Source organism: Poecilia formosa, unplaced genomic scaffold (genome assembly GCF_000485575.1).
Source record: "Poecilia formosa unplaced genomic scaffold, Poecilia_formosa-5.1.2 Scaffold118, whole genome shotgun sequence".
In the NCBI taxonomy this organism is placed as follows: domain Eukaryota; kingdom Metazoa; phylum Chordata; class Actinopteri; order Cyprinodontiformes; family Poeciliidae; genus Poecilia; species Poecilia formosa.
The window spans coordinates 960,379-983,685 of record NW_006800057.1 but is presented as its reverse complement, the minus strand read 5'-3'; the positions used below and the strand labels follow the sequence as shown (position 1 = coordinate 983,685).

Sequence of the window (23,307 nt, the reverse complement as noted above, 5' to 3'; positions counted from 1 at the left end):
CCAGAATAACATACCTGCCTGGTAGGAACCAGTGTTGTAATAAGTCAGTTATTCTAGGAAACACAGTTTGGCTGAAGCTGAAACGTGGGTTGTTTGGAACCAAATTTCAGACTTTGAAAAATTAACTGTTGTCTAAAATAGAGTTAAAAGTTTTTAATTAAATATAAACAGATATTGGTGAAAATAAAGCAGCAAACTTGTTGGTGTTCATTTTGCTGCCGTGTCGGCATGCCAATTTTGCATCATTCATGCATTGCAGTCTGAGACCACAAAAAAATCATGTTGTGGTCCGAAAATGGTCCCAGGGCCACATTGTGGACACCTCTGTGCTAAGCTTCTCAAAAATGTTCATTTCCACGGTCTAATTTGGTCGTTTGAAAGAATAATTAATCAATAAAATACAAATTCATATCACCAAATTACCAAAGTTGGAGAACTGATTAACAATGGTTAGTAGCCAATGTTTATCAATCAAATCAATCAAATTTTATTTGTATAGCACATTTCAGCAGCAAGGCATTTCAAAGTGCTTTACATAATTAAAATGCAAACAGCATGTGACATAGAATAAACAGTGAGAAAGAGAAAGAGATTTTGAAAAAGATTAAAACAGATAACAGTTTAACGGGAAAAATAATTTCACAAATGGTAATTTGATGTTCTGTTACTGGTGATAAAATAAAACATCAAATAAAGCAGTAAAACTTCAGATTAGCATTAAATTGAACCAGGGAAACTGTACAGCTGCCTGAGAGACTGAGCTGATGACCTCAAAGCAACAACAGATCCTTGTTTCTCTTGTACCCCGCTTCCAACTCACCGCTCTTTTCAGCGCTGCATGGCGGATTTCAGTCTGTTGCATAAAAGGGCATGCTATCTTATGTGTAATCTGTTCTTGTTACCCTGTTTTCCCCCAACCCTTTCCCCTCCTCCATCAGGTTCAGGACCCTCTATCAAAGACAAGTATGTCACAGCTCTTTACTTCACATTCAGCAGTCTGACCAGTGTGGGTTTTGGAAATGTGTCACCCAACACCAACTCTGAGAAGATCTTCTCCATCTGTGTTATGCTCATCGGATGTAAGTATGGATGGATGGATGGATGGATGGATGGATGGGTGGATAGTTGGATGGATGGATGGGTGGATGGGTGGATGGATGGGTGGATGGTTGGATGAAGAACAGCTGATTTAACTGGTATGAAACGTCTTTCCTTACAGAAAGTTTAGACACACAAGATCCAGTATTTTTTTGGTGCCGCTTTACAATAAGGCTCCCCTTACAGATGGTAAATAGTTCATAGATATGTTATCCATTCATCTATAAACACTTTATAAATAATTAATAACTGCTTATTATTCATGAGTAAAGGGTGAGAAGGTGACTGTGCTAAAAACAACATTTGCAATTTCTTATTATTCGTCTACGGTAGTCTGAAATGTTCAATATAACAGGATAAAACATACAGGTTGGACTTGGTTCACTATTTGGCAAAAAAAAACGCCAGATTTTTTTTTTCCAATTTCTCACCTTTAACAGTTATTAATGATTTATATAGTGTTGGTTAGACATGGATTAATGGGAGGACTTTTAAACCATAACACATTGTAACCAAAGTCCAAATTGAAAAACTGCAATAGTGTTAATGATTGCTTTGAACCAATTTACTGTTTAAACGTCCTGCAGTTGCCATGCATTACATAATTAAAGCCGATCCCTCGTGCTGTCAGTGTGTACATACTTTCTTATTTACATTTCTAAAAACGTTAAATATATTTTGTGTAAAAAAGAAAAAGAAAGAAAAAATTCGTAGCATTTTTTTAAATGTATTTATATTGGGAAAATACGTCCTGTCACCGTGCAGTTAATGTAAGAAAAAAAAAAAGCCTTTCTACATTAAAACAGACAAAATGATGACACAGTTCACATTTTCTTTAGTGTCTTCCACCTCTGAATCCTTTAGTATTCATTGCCAAATCATCAGACTTGGTGTGTGTTCCCTAGAAAAATTAGCTGAACTCATGTTATTTTTAAAAGGCTCCCAACATTTCCAAATCCAGCATGTTCCCTGACAGAAAGAGGTCGAAACCTCAAAGGATAAAACATGCTGCATTTTATAGCTTTCCTGTTATCTGCTGAAAGCCTTTGACTCTATTTTTGTAATTTTCTGATGAGTATGTTGCCTGTAAGGTGTTACATGGAGGCTAACAATTATTTTTAAAATGATGTGGAGTCCTTAGAGATAATGAAAGTTTGTCTTCTAAACAGATTACCAAAAAAAGTAGCTAACTGTTAGCGTCATTGGTAGCGAGAGCCAGTAGCTGTTAGTGTGGTGTGTTCACTGGACAGAAAAGGATCAAATTTTTGAGTTTCCAACTTTCAGGTGAAAATTCAACTGCATTCGCCAATTTCTTTCTTGGTGTATCTCTACTTTTTTTAGAAGTCGATCAGATATTAATTGTGATGATTCACTTTGTCATCGGGGTCAAACTTATGAACGAATGAAATAAGTTTAATTTGTGAACATAAATTATTATCTTGGAACAAAAAAACAATCACAAATGGATTTACTCATAATGTAATGAATCCATTTAAATAAGTCTGAAATCAAAGAGCTGCGTGTTTCTTGGTACTCTGATGCTGGATGTTTTGTCATGTTTTAAACTTATTCAGAGGGAAATCTTGTAATTAGTTTAGTCTTTCACCTCATTTATTCATCATTGCAAAATAAATTGATTACCTTTTTCATTTTCTACCCTTATCATTCATTAAAGATATTATTAAAACTTGTAAATGAAGTGAAGACGCTGTAATATCCTGTCCTGATGCTATCACTACAGATCTCCCAGTGTTAATTAGCTTGCCTGTCATTTCACTGATCATAAAGCAAAGTACCAATGATCAACTTGTTGTTTCACCTCCATTACTATTCCAGTCCTGAACACTGATATCCAGTGGAACAACATTTTATCCCAAAGAAATAACGTGCACACTCTAAAAATAAAAATAACTTGTGTAAATTTGAATTATTCTTAAACCCAGCTGAAACCTTGTTGTAGTGATTTGTGTGTAAGTTTTATTTTGTGGCTGCCTTCCTTATTTAGACAACCTGACCATAAGTAAAACCCAATCCTTTGCAGCTTTAATACTTGAGTGCAATTTGAATTTGCAGGTAAAAACCTTTTCAGATGGAGTGTGTTTTTGGTTCCCCTGCCAAACGTGTGTTTAGACTGTTACATGGAGGCTTTGTGGTGTGTTACGTAGACAGTGATAGGAGCTGACAGAGGTTTGGAGGTCAGCAGGATCCAACATGACAGCAAGACACTGAGGTTCATCAAGGAGAACTCAAATAACAGCCTGTCCTCTGCAGACAAAGTCTTTCACATCAAACTTCTCGATGTTTTTCTCCCATTCGGGACGGCCCTGACTTTGCTCACGGTCGTTTTTCCTCCTTTTAACAACCTACACTACATTCCTACAGTGTCTGCTCATGTCTGTGTTCTCCAGCCCTGATGTACGCCAGCATCTTCGGGAACGTGTCAGCCATCATCCAGCGGCTCTACTCAGGGACGGCCCGCTACCACACCCAGATGCTGAGAGTCAGGGAGTTCATCCGCTTCCACCAGATCCCCAACCCTCTCCGGCAGAGGCTGGAGGAGTACTTTCAGCACGCCTGGTCCTACACCAACGGCATCGACATGAACGCCGTGAGTTCCCAGGCTCCTTGTATCTCTATCGTCAGGGCGTGGCTCACACCATCTTGACTTTTTTTCTGATTCAGGGTTTTTCTGGGAATCCACTGATCTAAGATCCACTTGTATGCATGAACGTCATTTCAGTAGATTCTCACTATATGTGAGGTGTAAGCTGGCCAAGGTGGGCACATGCTAATAACATGCTAATAGCAGAGCTAATTTTTGGTTTAGCCGTTTTGCTAACTTTAAGCTCTTGCTAATTTTTCATCTAACGTTTTCGCTAACTGAACATTTGCACATTTTTTTGTTTCGTACTTTTGCTAACTCAGAGCTCTCGCAAATTTTTTATTTACCACTTTTGCTAACTTTGAGAAAGTTTAGTGCACTTAGCTTCTGCTAAGTGAATTTTTCTGGATAAATTCTGAAGCGCTAATTCACTTGGCTGTTGTGTGAACTTTCAGTTCCGTTGAAGTTTTGGTTATCAACTGTTCAAAATTCTGCAAGTAGTTAGACGTTTACGTCCACGCACCTTTTTTTTTTTCTTCTTTTAGTTGGTTGACGACTGTTCACACAGAAGTTCTGTTTCCTCTCCTCATGTTCTCTGTTTTGTTTTTCTCGGTAACTTTATTTCAAACAAGGACCATGCAGGAACAAAATGAAACACAAATATCTAGGGGCATTTTAAAGCATGTCGGGTATTATGTCAAAATGAAATTGGTGCCTGAGGGTTGTAGTTTTCAAGGACAGCTATAATTTGAATTGAAGTCAGTGCTTTAGCATTAGCTTCCACTAAAATACCTTGTTAGTGTAGTTCTCTAGTTCTTTAGTGTTAGCAGAACTAATGTTTAGGATTAGTGCTTTAGGGTTAGCATGGCTAACTCTTTAGTTTGTGGTTCCCATTACTGTACATTGGCTATTTATCTTTACCCCAGATGAAGATATGATGAAAAATATTATGGAGTGTCTTAAAATAATCAGATATTTGTCTTCATATTCATCTTTAGCATAATTTCTGATCAATTTTAACAAGAAAATTCTAAATAAATGAAATAAATGTTTAAGTTACATTTGTTATTAAGAAATTTAGGGGCAACAATAGTTGTAATCCTGAGATTTTGTTAAAATCTGTTATTTCTTAACATGAAATTTTGCAAAGTTGAATAAATGTGCCAGTTTATTTCACCTTAGGAAATTATTATTTGTCTAATATTTCACATTGAGATTAAATATCATAAAAGAGGATTTCATTTAAAGAGTGGTCAACATTGCAAGCATAGCAATCAAATGAAAAGAAAATCAGTCGTCCAGAATAACGAAATGCATGTAGAACCACTTGTGCTTTGCTAAAGCTGCAACTCAGACACCCACCGGCACAGTGACTCACACCTGTTAATGGACTCAAACACACCATGGAGTGTTTTTACATAAATTTTGTGTGCAGTTGACCTCTTGCTGGATGCGGTGCCGCAGTGTCCTGGATGGTGCAACTTAAACCTGCACAGGTTCTCAGGCAGAGTGTGGAATATCAGAGGACGGAATGCCGAGGTTTTCTGAACACTTTGTGTAATTTCCAAGCTTTTCCCACATATAATCGGATGTTATCCTGTTCGGTACAGCCATGTACTGTTCTGTACATAAGGCCTGCAAAAGAAGATCTTTTTTTTGCATCACCCGACTCACATGATCGACAACCCGATGTTACTACTGGCAAAAAGGATGAAAAAGTCAACAGGAAGTGGTAGTAGGATGATGGTTTGTTTTTGATTTCACAGCATCACAGCTCATAAAAAGCTTTGTGTCATTTCAACGTGTTGAATCCATCGCTCTTCTGTAAAATCACCATTTACAATTTCCCCAAAATGTCACCCACGTAGCAGCTCCCAGGTAGGCAGCGCTTGTCGCTCCAACTCCTGAATACGACGCCGACGGCTCCTCTGGTAGATGATCAATATCTCATAAAACTTTTTGCATCTGTTGCTGCCATGATTTTTAATGACTTATCACCAGAACATGCTTATTCATGTGTGATTTTAATTTCATTTTTTTATTTAATGGAAACAGTACAATTGTGAAATAGTGTTTTTTCAACATTAGCAGAAAACAGAGAAAGATTTGGGCACTTTTGTAATGAAAACGCAGTCAGAGACGTGGCTAGGCTTTTGGTCAACATGATGTTTACGCCTCGTCTCCGGCTCTGACCTCTCGCAGTCGTGGAAAAATAATGCCGCTGTGATGGGGAAGGCAGAGAGGAAGTGAGCTCTTTCTTAAATCTACCTTAGGGGAGCTGGAGCTTGTCAGATTGCACCGGCCCTCTGCAGACACAGAGGAAGGATTCTTCTTTGTGCGGCGCCGTGACCCGCAGTTTGCCTGGAGAAGCGCTGAGGCGGTGCGCTGTGCCTCTCTCATTCAGCCCTTCAGTGGAAGACAATTAGAGAATCATCACATTGACTTGTTCCTTTGTACGCAGCCATGGCCCCTCAATAAAGCCCTGCTACACTCAGAGTTCCATTAGTTTATTTATGACTTCAGCAGTCTTTACTCCACTGTAACTCAGGAGGCTTCGCTGATGGATGAACTGCGAATGGGACCCATGTTTCACCAGGCATTCTGTTATTCCTCTGCTGTGAATTACCCTCACGGTTATGGAATTGATTTAATCCCATATGAGCTGGACTTGATACACGAGGTGTGTTGTGTAAGCACTTATTTTTCCCTATATAGCCGTTGATAATCATCAATTTTCCTTTTCTTTTAACTTCAGCACCACTTTGTGTTGGTCTGTCACATGAGATATCTGCAAATTACACTGAGGTTTGTAGTTGTGAAGCGACAAAATGTGAAAAATGTTTCAGGGGTTTGAAGACTTTTGCAAGCCACCTTGAAAAATAATGAGCCGTAGCAGGTTCATCTTATAATCCAGTTTGTTGCTGAATGTTTTTTGATAATTGTGAAAATTGAACACTACATCTTCCTTCAGTTACAAAAAGTTTATAATTTTTTTTCGGAAAGGTTTTGGTAAACCATTTGTGTACCATTTGCTCTTCACTAGCCGTGCAGGGCACCCTTGTGCTAATGCGCAAATAGGAGAGCTCATTTTTCATTTAGCACTTTTCTAACTTTGAAAACCTTTAGTACACTTGGCTCCCCCTCAATTATTTTTTTCTGAAAATTCTAAAACGCTAGCTTACTTGGCTGTTTTGTAAACTTTCAGTTGAATAAAGTTTGTCATTTGCGTTGAAGTTTTGGTTACTGACTGAAAAATTCTTGAAGTTAGCCGTCCTGTTTCCTCTCCTTCCAATACACAAGAGACATACAGGGACAAAATAAAACAAACAGTAGAGAATAAGATATGAACTTAATACAATCTGAGAATATTATAGAACATATGAATTGGAATGTCAAAATGAATTTAATGTTTGAGGGTTGTAGTCTTTCAAGGGCAGATGAAATTTGAATTGAAGTTAGCACTTTAACATTTGCTTCTGCTAAATACCGATTTGGTGTAGCTCTGAAACGTTAGCAGAGCTAACGTTTATAATTAATGCTTAACGGTTAGTGCAACTACCTTTTTAGCTAGCGGTCTGGTTCCCACCACTGCCCTGCAGAATCACCAAATAAACTATGTAAAGTCAGATTTTCGAGGCGAGTTCTTAATGGTGTTCTCCTGACTCCAGGTTAATGGAGCATCCAGCTGCTGATTTCTAAGGCTGCTCTTATTATTTTATTTCATGCAGATAAATTGATGTGTCCTTTGCCGCATCTCTGCTATTAATCAAACCTTCCCAGTGTGTAATTAATGAGTACTTACAAACGGACAGCACTTGGGATATTTATCTGCAGATACCTTATCAGTATCTCTTAGGTTCCCAGTCTCTATCTGTTCGTAGCAACGTTGGCTCAGGAACTCTGAGCGATGAAGTGGGAGCCAGGAGAAGCTGGAAACAAGAACGCACGTTGAAACACATAGGAACGGGGAAAATGGAGAGGGAGATACTCAGAATGGGGGTTATAGCAGCAAAGCTTTCCGGCTCTGTGAAGTCAGTGTGAGAGTCGGAATGGAAGCCCGGCGCCTGCTGCTTTAAAAGCCTGGCAGTGAGCTCATTAAAGTTGCACCAATTCTTTATATTAATCACTCTCCAGGCCCGCTGACTCACCCTCTGCAATACCGGTTGACTTCATTTTGCAACAAAGCTACAAAAATCAGCTCATAGACCGTTTTTTTAAAGCGTATTTTCTGCTTAGTTATTAAAATCTGACCTGTATCCAATTACATCAATAAATGTCATATCCTTCTTTGTTCTAGTTGTGATATTTAGTCTATTCTCACTTTTAGTTTTGTTTACTAAATGCCATAAAAATAAGAGATTATTTTTATTACCTTCTTTTTGCCTTTCAGCCATTTTGGAAAGCTCAGATTAATAATGTCATAACTTTCTAAGCTTCAGATTTGAACCACATCGCTGGTCAAATGGAGACTCACCAGTTGATGCATATTTAAGCAGCGCCTCAAACACGATACAGCTGCGTTTCCATTTACCACAATGTCATTACTCAGCTATTGTTGTAAACACACAATTCAACAATTGCAATGTTTTCATTAAATAAGAAACTCAATCAAAATCACCTGTGCATAAGTTTGTTCACATAAGTTATTATAAAACATGTGGCACCATCATCCTCCTGCCTCTTCCTGTTGTCGTCTTTGTGGTTTGCGCCAGTGGCAACATCTGGTTGTTGATCGTGTGACTCATATGATGTAAATAAATAAATAAATAAAATTTCCATTGCGGTTTTGCCAAATAAACCAATTTTGATTTGGCAACAAAAAAAAAAAGAAAAAAGAAAAAAAAACACCTCATCTTAGCAGCAAAGCATTTCAGCGGAAATTTTTTTTTTTTTTTCAAAATTGCCGTGTTTCCATTAAGAGAATTTCTTTATGAAATGTCAAATTGCTCAACTATGTGATCAACAGAAACAAAGCTAGTTAGAAAAAAAAGGTTAAATATATTTTTTATAACCGGTTTATACTTTACATAGACCTAACACTTGAGTCATTCCTGTTAGCTTCTGGCACAACTGAGTAAATATTTTCTGTCAGTTCCATCATTAACTCCCCCCGGCCTCCTCTCCAGGTCCTCAAAGGGTTCCCAGAGTGTCTTCAGGCAGACATCTGCCTCCACCTGAACCGAACGCTGCTGCAGAACTGCAAGGCCTTTAAAGGCTCCACCAAGGGCTGCCTCCGGGCGCTGGCCATGAAGTTTAAGACCACCCACGCCCCACCCGGCGACACTCTGGTCCACGCCGGGGACGTCCTCACTGCCCTCTACTTCATATCCAGGGGATCCATAGAGATACTGAGAGGAGACGTGGTGGTAGCCATCTTGGGTAAGACACCAATTCATTTCTTAATAATTTTAGTCTGTCTTAAGTTACACTTGTACTATGTTGATTTGTTTATTATATAGGTGGGGTCAGTATTGCATGGTGTTAACAACTGTTATACTGTTATAAATTTAAAACATTATAGTTAAAAGTGAAAATGTACAAATGCATAAAGGTAACACTTTATTACTGATTATATAGCATCACATATTCCTGTTATATATATATATATATATATATATATATATGTTTTTTTGTCTGTTTTGTCATTTTGGTTACATGCACACATGTAGATCACCAATACTTTTGCAAAGTTTATTTATGATTCTGAACAAAAAGTGTTACAATGAAAAGCAGAGTCAGATAAAATATGACAGAATCAGCAGACTGTTTTAAAACACATTAATATTTGTCAGAATATGTACAGCACATCTGGAAAGTATTCTCCACATTTTGTCATGTTCCAGCCTTATTCCAAGTTGCATTAAATAAATTTCTTTATTCAAATTTAGGAGGATAGAAAAGCTGAAGAGAATAAGAGTAACTGTGGTTTTGTTGCTTTGGTGGGGCTTTAGTTAGTTTTACACAATAAAGTTCCAGTTAGTTGTGGTTTTATTTATTTCAGGTATAAAAAAAAATTCTCAATTTAAGTTTTTGTTATTGCGTTAGCTTTAGTTAAGTTCCCTCCATTTCTTTAGATGAGAACATCAGCTGGTTGAAAAAAAAAATGTAAAACGTAAAAATAAAAAAAAATACGTTTAAGGTTCATTTTTATGATTCATTCTACAAAGAAATTGTATCCTTGTTGTAACTGAAGAATAAATCCTCTTTCTACATAAACTGTGCTGTAAATCTGGGACATAATCTGCCTTTTTCTGAACTCAAACATGTTTATCTCCTTCCAGGTGTTTACTCTACACACACACACACACACACACACACAGAGGGCACACACACACATCCTGTTGTATAAACCTTAGGCCTGCAGTGCCATCTACTGGCAAACACTTGACTAACCTTCCTAAAATAATGGCCAAAGTCTTTTTTTTTTTTTCCCCAGAGGTGATTTATTTATTTATTTATTTTTTTTGGTGGTGGGGAATCATCACCTCTTTCTTTCCAAAACATGTTCTAAGCAAAAAACAAAAACAAAACAAAAAAATCACTTCGGGCAGAAAAAAAAACAAAAAAAAAAAACTCAGCACATTATTTTAGGAAGGAGATATCATCTGAGTTTATCCTGAGCGGAGATGCAGTAACTCATTACAAAGAACATTTTCTCCATCAAAAAAGTGTTTTTTTTTTTCTATCTCTCTGCAGGGAAGAACGACATCTTTGGCGAGCCCATCAACCTGTACCCCCGCCCGGGGAAATCCAACGCTGATGTGAGAGCGCTGACGTACTGCGACCTCCATAAGATCCTGAGGGAAGACGTTCTGGAGGTGCTGGACATGTATCCGGAGTTCGCCGAGCATTTTTGGAACAACCTGGAAATTACCTTCAATCTCAGAGACGTGAGTTTAGCTGGAGTGTTTGTTAAACGTGAGCGCCGCCTGTGTGGTTCTGTGTTGGGCTCAGAGCTGATGTTTGGTGTTTGGTGCCGGTTCCAGACCAACATGATCCCGGGTTCTCCCAGCAGCGACGACTCCGCCGGCGGGGGGTTCAACAAACTGCGGAGACGGAAGCTGTCGTTTCGAAGACGCACGGAAAAAGGTGCTTTGCTCTCAACCTCCCTGCTTTTCTCTGCTGGGGATCAAACGTCCAAACACAGAAAATCTGAGACTTTATATAAACTTTTATTTCTGATTCTCTTTTTGATGTAAAATGTAAAAAAAAAAAAAACATGCAGCGTGAAGTTCCCTCTGCACTTCTCTCCGTTTTTAAGGTAGTGAGGAAACATGCAGTTTTAAAGAAGTCAAAATCAAATAAAATTATGAAAATCAAACTCATAACTGCCTATTTTTTAGGAGTAAAATTACAACATTCACTTCTGACAGTTATTTGCAAAACTACTCGCACTACATTTTCTTTTCCTTGCAAACTGCTATAGATTTTATTGGGATTTCATGTGATGAGCCGCCCAAAGGTCATGAGCTTTGCTAAAATGTAAAACAGAAATTGAAATATTAAAAAAAGATTGAAATCTGAATAGTGTGGCATGCATTTATACTCGGCCACCAAAGATCAGGTATTTTTAGACAGATTTCTGTTAGCTTTCTATATCCATATTGTAAATTTTCTTTTGCTCATTCTTCTTTTTAAAAGTTTGAATTTAGGACTGGACTTGCCTTCATTTCTGGTGGTTACTATTTTGTTTGCTTATAGTTAATGAAACTATGACATTTAAAATGAAAATATTACATCTGATCATTAATAAAACATGTTTAAAACATAAATGCAAAGTTTGTATAATACCTGCTTATAGGTTATTTCCAAATGTTTCTTTTAACCTGACAAACGAGACTCATCAGGACACGTATTCAAATTTACTGAATTTGACTGATTAATATGTAAATAAACAGAAACTCAGCTGTCGTTTGACAGCTGAACACAAAGCAGCTTGAATGATGGACAACCCAAACAGCACAAATAAAATGAATGACTTAACAGAATTCATGTGGAGAAACGACATAGGGTTCGGACTTAAGCGACTGTTTGAACTCCTCTGTACAGACGACGCCGACGCCGGGGAATATAAAAAATCCCACAAATCTTCACGGCGAAGACAGAGGGAGGCGGCCAGCAGCCAGAGGGAGAAGGAGGAGGCAGCCAAGAGGCAGTGGGGGGGGCATCGCAGCTCCGTGTCTTCTCACTCCAGCGGTGACGAGGTATCACTCCACGCTGCTTTCGTGGTGGTTTTGGATAAAGCTTGTGCTATGGGCAGACTGTGAGCTGTTGTGGTTCTGCTCCGAAAGGGGGAGGAGCCTGTTCTGACCGGCCTTGCCCCCCCGCCCGCGCTGCTGGAGCCCCCGAAGGCTCAGGCCCCGCCCCGGAGCTTCAGTGAGACCACAGAGCCAGAGGGGGACCCTAAGACTGGAAACACCTGCAACGCCCTTTCAGGTAAACCACACACTCACACACACACCACCTGTTATCCTTCTGACAACGTCCGCTAACTCCGTTGCCGCCGGCAATCAGGTGCTTTCTCAGGTGTGTCCAACATCTTCAGTTTCTGGGGAGAGAGTCGAGGAGGCGGTCAGTACCAGGAGGTGCCCAGCTGCAGCCTGGCCTCCCCGCCGCCTCTCAACACGCCGCTGCACAGCCTGAGCCGCCAGCAGCGCAGCCAGCTGGACGCGCGTCTGGACCTGCTGCAGAAACAGCTCAACAGGTCAGTTTGCTTTGGCTTCGTCCAGAAACCTTTACAAGACCACAAATTACCAAGTTCATCCTTAAAGGGGCAGTATTGTGTAAAATTGACTTTTTTTTAGCTTTCCATGATGTTATAATGTTATTCCCTCATAAAAAAAAAGAACCTCGAGTGTTGCACCGATTCTTTCATGCATGTTTGAGAAATCCTTTAATCTCCATGGCAACCACTGAGCTGTGCACAACGCCTGGGTAGACCTAGCTCCGCCTTCAAGGACAAAGCTCCTCCTCTGAGCTGCTGTGAGCTCGGTGAGCTTTCTAGTTTCAGCCTCACAGAGTGTTAGTTGACCTGCTTCCAGTTGTCGTTATTTCTATTGGATTCCATTTGTGAAGTTACACAGCTATCTTTATAGATTGGAGCTAAATATAGAGTTTCAGGCCAAATATTTAACTTTTTGGCCTAAAACTTTCAAACATATTTTGTTTGAAAGTGTGACATTTATAAATGGGTAAATAATATGTTTACAATATGACTCTGAAAAATAAACCCCAAATATTTGAAGTTAATTTTTGACATTACATTAAGCACCCCCATCACTTCATCACTATATTGCCAGTAATTTTCTCACCCATGGAAGTCCAATTATGTTATAGAACTGACAATTTGGTGGAAATGTGTCCCTCTCTGTGGACAGGTTGGAGAGCCGCATGTCAGCAGACATCGGTGTGATCATGCAGCTCCTGCAGAGGCAGATGGCCCTTGTTCCTCCTGCATACAGTGCCGTTTCATCACCTCCTCAGGTAACCACACTGTCACCATGTCAACATGTGGCTGGTCCACAAAGGAGTTTCAGTTCTTTCAGTTTCGTAAAGAGAGAAATCATACCAGATGTTTGTGCTCTGCAGCCCTCACCTTACCCTGGTTCTGGACCAGGAGACAGAGCAGCTCCTGACACAATGGCTTCTCTATCACAGGTGAGGCTTTTTTTATTACTTTTAAAATAATCACAGATTATTGGGAATGCTGTTTTGATGACTGTCCCGTAAAGTCGGTGAACATGAGTGAAAAGTTTGTTCTCTGAATGACTATTTCAGAACTTTGGTGATGTTCAACAGAGCATGTACAGCTCTGACCAATACAGCGGTCCTAAACCGTTCACACACAGGTCTGATTGCAGCGCATTTATGTTGTAGTATGAACAACCATGAAAAGATTCCAACAAAAGAAGAAAAAAAATCAGAATTGAGCTTTTGTGTGAACAGAGCCTCTCTCTACATCAGTTACAAGTAGAGAGAGCATCAAATATCAGATAATCTGAAGTCTGGGTTGAGATGATTTTATGTGAAGTTTTGATTGAAAGGTTAGGGTGGAAGCACCGGTACATGTTGGCTAAACTCCTTGTCCAACTTCCATTTCCTGTTCTGAAACAAAAAGCCAAGGTTAAAGAAAAGTTTAATAAACAAGGAGCCGAGCATTCAAGCAAAGATTCTGCAAGACTGGTTCAGACTTGGACTTAGACTTGAGCTTAGTTTATTGTCCTTGCACAAAGACACAACTGTAAATTTGGCAATGAAATGATGTTGCTTGGCTGCTGGAGTACACAGAAAAAATACTGACAAACCATAAGTGTCACTATAAATACATATAGATATATAAAAATGTTACTGGTGCAGGTTACTGGTCATTGCTTGGCTACTCAAAGACATTTCGTTGCCAAATTCACTGTTGTATCTTTGCTCAATAACAAGTTAGTAAGTCTAAACCCTTCTATTAGACCCTTTGCTTTGATGCTGATTTCCTCATTCTTAATACTTGGATTTTTAAGAAAGTTTCTGAACTAGAGCTAGGAGCTGGTCAAGGAGCGTACTACAGCTGCAAGTCAAAAGTTTATGGTATATAAGACACAATGTCACAAATTAGACCATAGTTACTTCCTGGTGAACTTGAACGACTGTCTTGTTTGACATCAGTGCATGTAACTCTATCCTAACTGATTCCAAGGCCTTACACTTTGCAGTATTGTAATAACATTCAGAGTTTTTTCCTTTCAGATCTTGGACTCGCAGAACTTTGAAGACTTTTCAGCCAAGCCTCTTGACTCTGTGCAGCCCCAGGACTCGTCTCTGATCCCCGCCAACCAGGATCAGCCTGAGCCCTCTGCCCTGGGCAGCCTGGGGCAGCATGTGGAGCTGGAGCTCCAGCTTGGCAGCATGGCTGGAGCCATGGCTGCAGGGACTGCTGCAGATGCGGAGACAAGTATAGCAGGAGGATTGGATTTTCCGTCAGTGGAACCGAACCCGGCTGCAGGGACAGAGGCGTCGCCTTTGGACGCTGAGACCCAAAGAAGGCTTTCACTTCAAGAACCACAGACACCTCTGGATTCACGGACACCACAGAGACATGTCTCTGACCCGGGGGGAAGCTAAGAGAATGGAGGAGGAAAAGGGGAGAAGAGAAGTATCCATTGTTCCATACGGAGGCACCAGCTGGATCGACCACCTAAACCCTTTCAGGCGCTCACTACTCACCTTTTTGGACAGAGTAAAGCCATGATAGGGATCAAGGGAAGTATTGAACCTCTCCCTCTGCCACAGTCTTTGTCTTTGAGTCTCCTCTCAAGAAACATCCTGAGCTTTCTAAGCTTCAGAGCGGTAAAACCTTTAACCAAAACCACAAGCTGAACAGAGGCGACCTCTGTCTCTAACCCGATCAGTCCGGTATGGAAACTCTCAGTCAATCGCTAAGGATAACGCTTTTTCTCAGTCATTCTGAAAAGACAACTAAGTTATAGAAGAATCCCTTTACTGCTGTGTCCAGTGTTGGATGACTGCAGAGAACAAGACAACATTGGACGAAATAATGACAAACAAAAAAGTAGCCATTTTACGTCTTGCACTGAAAACCTTGATACGATGATTATTATTTCTATATATGTCCGAGGCGCTTCCGATAAACTCACTGACTGGTTGTTGAATTGTAGTGTTAGCTGGCCTAACAGGAATCCTGCTGTCCCATTCTGTCATTGGTTCCGTCCCCTTGATGTCCCGCCCTCTGCCCCCCAAGAGGTGGAGTTAATGTTCTAATTTATACTCTGATTGTGAGCACACTGGATTGGCTGGTCCACACCTCAGGGGGTGGGAACTGGAGGGTTACAAGCCATGAATTCTCTTGAAGAACATATCAGCTGCCCTATCGTAAACGTTGTACCCACTTGCTAGAGAGCTGAACACGTGTGGCATTCTTGGGTTGTGTCAGTAACAGGTAAACTGGCAAACTTACGCGGTTTCCATAAGAGCAGTATACCAAAAGAGCTCCCTAAAGACTTCATCAAGCAACGCCATGAGCTTCTGTATGAGCTGTGGCCTTAACAGGGTCACCTGATCATCACCATACGAAAAGTGACGAAGTCAGCAGCGATTTCTGACACCCGGTTAAAAGCTCATGCATAGAGGAATTCTAGTTTATCATTGTTGAATTTGCTACCTCAGATTTTATTGCTCTTTACTTTTTTGTTTTCACCTCAAGCACGCAAGCCCTGAATATTTCTACCTTGTACATAAGTAAGTATACGAGTTTGCCAGTTTACAACGACCAGCCGAATGCGCCATTATTCAATGTACAGTACAATATGCAAACACTGGCTAGAAGAAGACGATTGCGTGTGCTGTACTGCTGTGTGTGGGCTCGGGTCCGGTCGCAGGCTTTCAGTGTGCGTTTGTTTTCGTCTCATGCAGAGTTTAGCGTGTTTGCTTCAACACATGGTAGAGGCTCACTGGATTCTCATGTTGGGTATTTTTTCCCCCCAGACAAAGACAGATGAATGATGCCTTGTTGAAAAAGGCAAATGGAAGGTTTGCTATGTGAAATACAAACCCCTTACAATGTTGCTTTACAGAACACATGTCTCGGTTACAGTGGTTTGCCTGCTTTGGCACCATTTTACATGACTGGGTTGAGAGGTGTGGTCAAGATCTGCCTGCTGCTTTTTCCCTCGTTTTGCATCCCTATAATAAGATACCACTTACTTTATTTTGGAGCCTAATATTCTTGGGCATGCACCCTATTTTTACATAGGGTGCTTTACATACAAAGTGAAAGTTTTCACAAATCACAAGTATGCTTTAAATAATCTATAATTTGTGTAGAATATTCCATTCCCTGCTGATGGGGAACTGGTTGTTAAGGTAACACAGTCAGAAATGAACAGCAGTAACTTTGGTTATTTAGCCTGTCGTAAGATAAACTTTTAAGCTAAATATCTAGTTAGCAAGCCAAATTAGCGAAACATTTTGCATACAAGCAAAAATATTTAGCTCAAAGCCAAATATTCACCTTAAAACTAAATATTTAGCTCCAAACTATTTAATTTTAAGCTAGCAAGCTAAATATTTAGCTTCAAACTAAATTCTTTGTTAGTGAGCTAAATATTTAGTTTGTAGCTAAATACATAGCTCAGAGCTAATACGCAAATCCACTTGCCGATTTAGTTTGCTTATTAAATACTTAGGTTGAAATGGTGACATTTATAAATGAATAACATGGTGAAAATATGACTTTGAAATATGAACCCCCATGTTTTTCCTCTGATGACAGGCTAAATAATCAAAAATAATTACTGTTCATTTTTGACTGTGTAACTCTACAGATTCTAATTTTTACCTGCTTGCTAAGTCCATACACTGCAGTTTCAGGTTTTCTCTTTTGAAGTCTTTTGAAATCCAGAGAAACCTTTAAAATACTCCCCTTTAATGTTTTCACTAATACAGCAGCTGTTTCATAAAACTCAAAGTGGGTTTTAAAGAATCTCTGTTCATAGAGGTGATGAAACTCATTAAAAACTGGGTAGTTCAGCACTAATGGCAACCCCAGAAAGTTTATGCTGGATTTAGTGCATGCTAATGGCTAATATTTAACCAGTTATTTTCTCATAGTTCTAAGAAATCACTTGTATGTGATCTGTCACTTTTTCGCGATTTCTTTTCCTGACTTTGTATCCAGAACGCTCTAACATAAACTTTAAATGTGAAGGGAATTGCTCTTTTTAATGAAGCAAGTGTTGTCAGCTAGCCTGACAAGAATTCTGTGTTGACACAGGAGAGCAACATCAGGACTACTTCCTTTTTTCTTTAAAATCAGTCTCGGCAACTATTGACCTTTTGCAACTACGTCAAAGTATCACATTGAGGAGAATTACAAACAGTGGGAGTATTGAACTGTGATTTTTTTTTTCTCAAGTTAAGTTAATTTATCTTTTGAAGCAGCACACCTAGTTGGGCCTCATAGAGAGTGTTATTTACAAAAGTTAGAAACAGACTCATATCTTCTCCCTCCTGACGTGTTTATTGATTTGATAAAAACTCAGACTTTGCCTGAATTCACGCCACATACCACTATGTCATAAACTGCATTTCCCCTTACACCAGACTGTACAAAAAGTTTAGATGCTAACAAGTTTCTTTGGACATGGTAGGCTACCTGATGGTGGGGCATTCTCTTCACGCTTACTAAATGTTAGACACATACCTTCTTCAAAATGCAATATTAGACAACATCTTACTAATATTACCTCATCTTTATGAAGTATATAAATGTTAATCTTCTTACCTCGTAAAAAGTGTTCACTGCAAATTCACAGATGAACTGAGGGCTGCCAGTCCTTATGGTTGATGTATATTACCAATATTAAGAAAGGAAAAATTCTAAAACTTATTAACCCTTTTGACTCGTTATATCCTCTCTTATGCCCGGATTTAGAAAATGCTGGGCGCAAAGACTGAGATCACACAGAGATAACAGCGTCACAATAATCAGCATTTATTCAAGACAGATGCATACTATCACCAGAAAAGCACATCACAAACATCAGAAACCCCAGAACACAAAACAACACATGAATTTACCTGAGAGAGGTAAAAAAGACAAAAGATGGAAACGACAAATAAAAAGCAAAGACGTCTTTGGAGAAATTGCAAAGAGCACAATCTAATTTGTTACTCATGTGTAGAAAGTTTTATAGTAAAGGCGTATTCTTGTCTATTCAAATAAGGCGTATCTTTGCTCATCCAACCAGGAGCTGTCTCTGACCCTCTCTAAAGTTAGAAACTCCCTGCAATTTGTTTTCACGACCAAAGGCCATTTGTCCCCTTTGTCTAAATAAAGTGGAAGCAGAGACTCTCCTCTACTGGCCTGGACTCCTGCTTTTTTATGGCTTTTCACAGATCAGTGTAAAAGCTGGAACTTCTCCTGATTGTTTTCCCACACAGACAAAGGGCAGATCAAAAAGATCTTAGCAAACAATGTGCTGTAATTATAGGTAGAATAAAGGTCAATAGGGCAGAATAAGTTATTCATTTTAAAACTATAATTAGGCTATTTCAATCAAGACATGTTAAGTTTTAAAACTAGCATATTCTATATTTATTTTCTTAACACCAGGCTATTTTATCAGGCTACCAACTGTCTGTTTTTGACAATCTTTACAGGAATTAACAAGCTCATAGGTTGTTTGACATCCGTCATGGTGGAGTGAGTCACTTTCTGAACAGGATGACGTCACGTGCAAAAGGTCAATATCACTAACCTTTATACCTGGGCACCAGAAGAAGCCACCGGAGGACAGTACCTGCATACACAAACTTTAATATTGTGAGATGTTGCTTCACCTCTAAGAACCCCATCTTGATAAACTTTAAAATCTTAAACCATTTTACAGGTTTATATAAAACATAATTTGCATGACATGTTCTGGCATTTTGATACTAGGTGTTTAGGATGGTCCAGTTTAGCTAATGCTAAATCCATCGCATTAGCTTGTGGAATAAGCTATTTTCTACTTTCTACATTTCTGCTGCAGGTATAACCACTCAACAGAACCCCCAAAAGACTGTATTGTCCCTTTAAAACATTCTTTTAAATCCGTTATGACCCCCTTTTGAATTCAAGACAAAAAGTCTAGATGCTAACAAGGTTTAGTAAAAGTGAAAAACTATCACCGGAGCATCAGACGTTGATCATGTCATATTTTGGGTGAAGTCTAGGCGTTTATCCAGACACATCAACTTTATGTTGGGGATTACATGAGATATTTCAAATAAAATGCTAACTTTTGAGTTCTTAGGATGAAGGAAAATAAACACCTATCTCATCACCGAATTGTCTTCCCTGATCTAAAATCCCACAGATGAAACTTCTGCTGCTGTAATATGCTGAAGAGTGAAGTGAAGGTGTTGGCGAAGTGCAATAGTCCTTTAAACAGTCCTGACCTGTAGCAGCTTGAGTACGTCTGGAAGAGGAAGAAGAAGAAAAGAAAGTTCTGCACTTTATGTTATTGTGCACAGCGCACATGTTTTAATGAAGACTCAGGAATGTGTCAGTCATGTCATGGGTGCCTGTTTTCCTTTGTCCAACAACTCAAAATCAACCAATCAAGAGACTTTAACAGAACTCATTGTTGGCAGAATTCCCCTTTAACGAAGTATTGAGAAGTTGTTACTCTGCTGTTTGTCTAAGTTATTTAATTTATTTGTTGTGGTACATATATTTGGTTTGCATGTGAATTATGGATGAAATCATTTTGTCTCGGCTGTATGAAGAACTGGAGGACCTGAATGTTCTTCATGGAACCCGTTAGGCGCTATACGTTCTCGTTACTCTGTTCATGTTGCTGAAATGTATACATACGCACCATAATTCTCTATATATAATCAATACTGATGAACAGAGGTGATTGATGTGCATATTATTTAATGCTAATATTACTGAATCACTTTGTGAACACCTGTAAGAGCCATTTCCCTAAGGGTAGTCGTCGTGTTACGCTTTGTATCAGTGCACTTTAGTATTGAACCAAAGCAAGGGAATGCTGTAACCAACCATCACTGCTGACATTTTAAACCCACACCTGACTCAGCTGAAGGAGTAAACAAAAAGGCATGGGACAATTTGAACGCAGAGGTCGTAATGACTAGACAAGACATGACGAGGAAGATGAGTGAGAATCTGAAGGCTCCGGTGTGGAAACTGACTCTAGGTTCTGGTATGTAAATCTGAATGAACACATCATGGAAGCTCAAAGCTGTCCAAATCTGACTTATTACTACTGAAGCTAGCTGCTTGATGCTGACTGGTTTACTTTGCTAACACACTCTTCACCATCACCTCATGTACGTTAGCGCTTACGGTGTTTATTATTTCAATGCGGTCATGGTAAATAAAAACTACGCCTTGTTGGGCTCAAAAGGTTTTTGATGCATCAGGACAAAATAATCATCTGTTTTTTTATCAAATTCTAAAATGATTTAAGCCTAACCTTAGATGTAATTCTACACTGGTATAAAAGAGAAAACTAGTTGTAAAAAAAAGTCCACCCCAGATTTAACATCTTGTTGTGGAGTTTTTGGTCCTTGTGTTGTGTACTGTCATCTGCCCAAAGATTTTTTTTTTTTCAAAAGATTTATGGTTTATTCAGTTTATCTTTGCAGAGTTTATCTTTTATTTTTATTTTTTTTTTGTAGATTCATAAAAAATTGTGCAGTCTGACTTTGAGCTGAATCTTTGCCCATTGTTGGACTGTCAGTGTCTTAAATCTTTATCCATTTAGGAACAATGGTTGTAAAACGTAATAGCAAATCATGCATTCAAAGAACACTTTTAATCAAAGTGCTACACAGGGAGGAAATGGAAAACTTAACATGATGAGAACACAACAAAATCAATAAAGCAGATTATTTTTTTTAGAAAACTATTATGATGGCTAGAATAATTACAATAAAAACATTGAGTCAGCATTTAAAATCTGAATCGTCCTTACTACACAGTGGTGTGAAGATCATCTTTCCCCCGTTGGACAGATGCAGCTGCTTTTCTAACGTCATCGCTGATGTCTTTCTGACTTGGCATTGTGTTCAGAACAGAAAAACTGCCGAACTGCTGCTTTTACTGAAGACATCACTGTCTGATGATCAATTAAACAAGGGCTTTGGACAACAGGACTTTTTTAAAAGTGTCGCTTAGTTTTTCATTTTTTAAGAGTTTATGTAAACAATACAGACACTTTATTATGTCCTGATACAATAAAACCCTTTTACTCTAAATAGTATACTTTTTCCCATGACTGCACCATTATTCTGCCATGACATGGAGTTCAGTGCATATGATTAAGTGTATGGAAATGTTTTTAAACACAGATTCTGCTCCCACGTAACTGTAGCTTTCATTTCGTTTAATGTTCAATAAGTCACCTAGTGGCCTGAAACGTGTATATATTCTCTCTGACCTCCAAACTAGAATGTGGTCGTTTTCCTCTCATCAGGCCTAGAACATGCATGTTTGGAATGCATATTACCACAATGGAATATAATATAAGTAATAATAATAGATGCTGATCATTCAGCCTACAGAACACTTCTTACACACTTCTTACCCTCTTGGCTCTTCCGTCCCGCTGAGCTTTAATTTTCAGCTCCGTTTGACTTTTTATGAGTTCCGACAGGTTCAGGTCCTGTTTTTGTACATATTTTGATCACTTCCGTGGGGGTGGGGTGGAGGTTGAGGGCTGGAGTTTTATGGGGTGGGGGGTAGGGGGGTACACAGCCCTGGATCTGCTTTGTCTATTTTTGCCTGTACATACCGATTTCTATTGTAAAAAATTCAGCGGCGCTCATATAGCCGGCACTATGCAGAAACTATGAAGAAGAAGAAAAAAAAAATCCTTTGGCATGCTCTGAAATGCAGAATATATTAGGAGAAAATGTAGTAAAGAAATCTTTTCTCTAATTTCTTATAAAGAATTACCTTAATTAAAACAAAACAAAAAAAACAAAGGGCGTCTGTGGTGGATGTTGATGATGAGGGTCGGAGTGATGAAGCTGAAGACTTTTCTTATTGTGCACCTTTTTGATTGCATGCTGCACTGAGAATCATCCGGCGATATGAAGGGTTGACGCGCAAAACGGCTCGTCCTTGCTGTATGCTTGCAGACTGAGTGTAGAGTGAAAAAAACTATAATCTTCCAGGTTGTGGGAGAGTCATAATTATATATACACAAATACAAAAAGAAAGGAAAAAAAACAAACTTCTGAAAACAATGTTATATAGTATCTTTGGTTTTCCCGAGCAGGATCTGCTGTAGGTGGATGGATGGATGGGCTGCGCGGTTCCTCCAACATGCAGGTGTGCCTGATTCCCTCTTGGCTGTGTGGAAAAGTCGAAAATATTCCAAACAACGCTGGCCCACTTCTTCCTCTCCTTTTATAGCATGTGGGTTGTTCAAATCTGTTAGCAATATCAAATTTTAACATGATGAGGAGGTGAAATGTCCCCTGGTAATTTAATACAGAGCGTTTTTTTGTTGTTGTTTTTTTATTCATGCACACTCCTCTACAGCCCCTGGAATATTGTCTAACCACTGAATGATGCTGGGCTGGTCCATGGAGGGCTTCCACAAAGTAAATGATTTATGTGAACAAGTGAAGAAAGTCGAAGGGGAAAACTGTGATACTCCAGGTTCTGATTGTGCGATAGCATTATTAACAGTTGAACTTTCTAAGATTAAAAAAAAAAAAAAAAACTTTCATTAAACCTCTTTTAAAGCAAATTTGTCCTTTTTGAGTGTTTTTGTATTATTTAATGGATGTTTAGCTTTTAGTTCATTTTAATTTTGAAGGACCAGTTATCACTGTTTGGTGTTCAAACTGCACAGGGTGGAGATGGGCACCGCCCCACAGCAAGATGGCGTAGACAATTGATGCACGTAGATCATATGAAAGAGTATTAAGGCTATTGTAGATTTTTAAAAAATGAAAGAAGGAAAAGTAAATTCTGCCAAAATATCTTAAAATTTCTAGAGAAGACAGGGGAAATTCTTAGTTTGAAAATTTACTAGAAAAAAACTGACATTTTTCAGATTAAACTCAGAAATATTCTA

The 23,307-nt window shown here is 39.0% G+C and overlaps 1 protein-coding gene across 1 annotated transcript in view; it reads left to right on the top strand.

The window, feature by feature from the left end:
* Window positions 1-16,756, top strand: part of kcnh2b (potassium voltage-gated channel, subfamily H (eag-related), member 2b) — a 226,279-nt gene extending 209,523 nt beyond the window's left edge. Inside the window, exons 12-22 of the mRNA XM_007560658.2 lie at window positions 939-1,079; window positions 3,507-3,706; window positions 8,827-9,079; window positions 10,397-10,590; window positions 10,687-10,789; window positions 11,750-11,904; window positions 11,992-12,136; window positions 12,215-12,404; window positions 13,078-13,183; window positions 13,289-13,357; window positions 14,435-16,756. Coding sequence (XP_007560720.1) covers window positions 939-1,079; window positions 3,507-3,706; window positions 8,827-9,079; window positions 10,397-10,590; window positions 10,687-10,789; window positions 11,750-11,904; window positions 11,992-12,136; window positions 12,215-12,404; window positions 13,078-13,183; window positions 13,289-13,357; window positions 14,435-14,809 — 1,931 coding nt within the window. The 3' untranslated portion in view covers window positions 14,810-16,756. The remainder of the gene's footprint in view (window positions 1-938; window positions 1,080-3,506; window positions 3,707-8,826; window positions 9,080-10,396; window positions 10,591-10,686; window positions 10,790-11,749; window positions 11,905-11,991; window positions 12,137-12,214; window positions 12,405-13,077; window positions 13,184-13,288; window positions 13,358-14,434) is intronic.
* The last annotated feature ends 6,551 nt before the right edge of the window (window positions 16,757-23,307 follow it).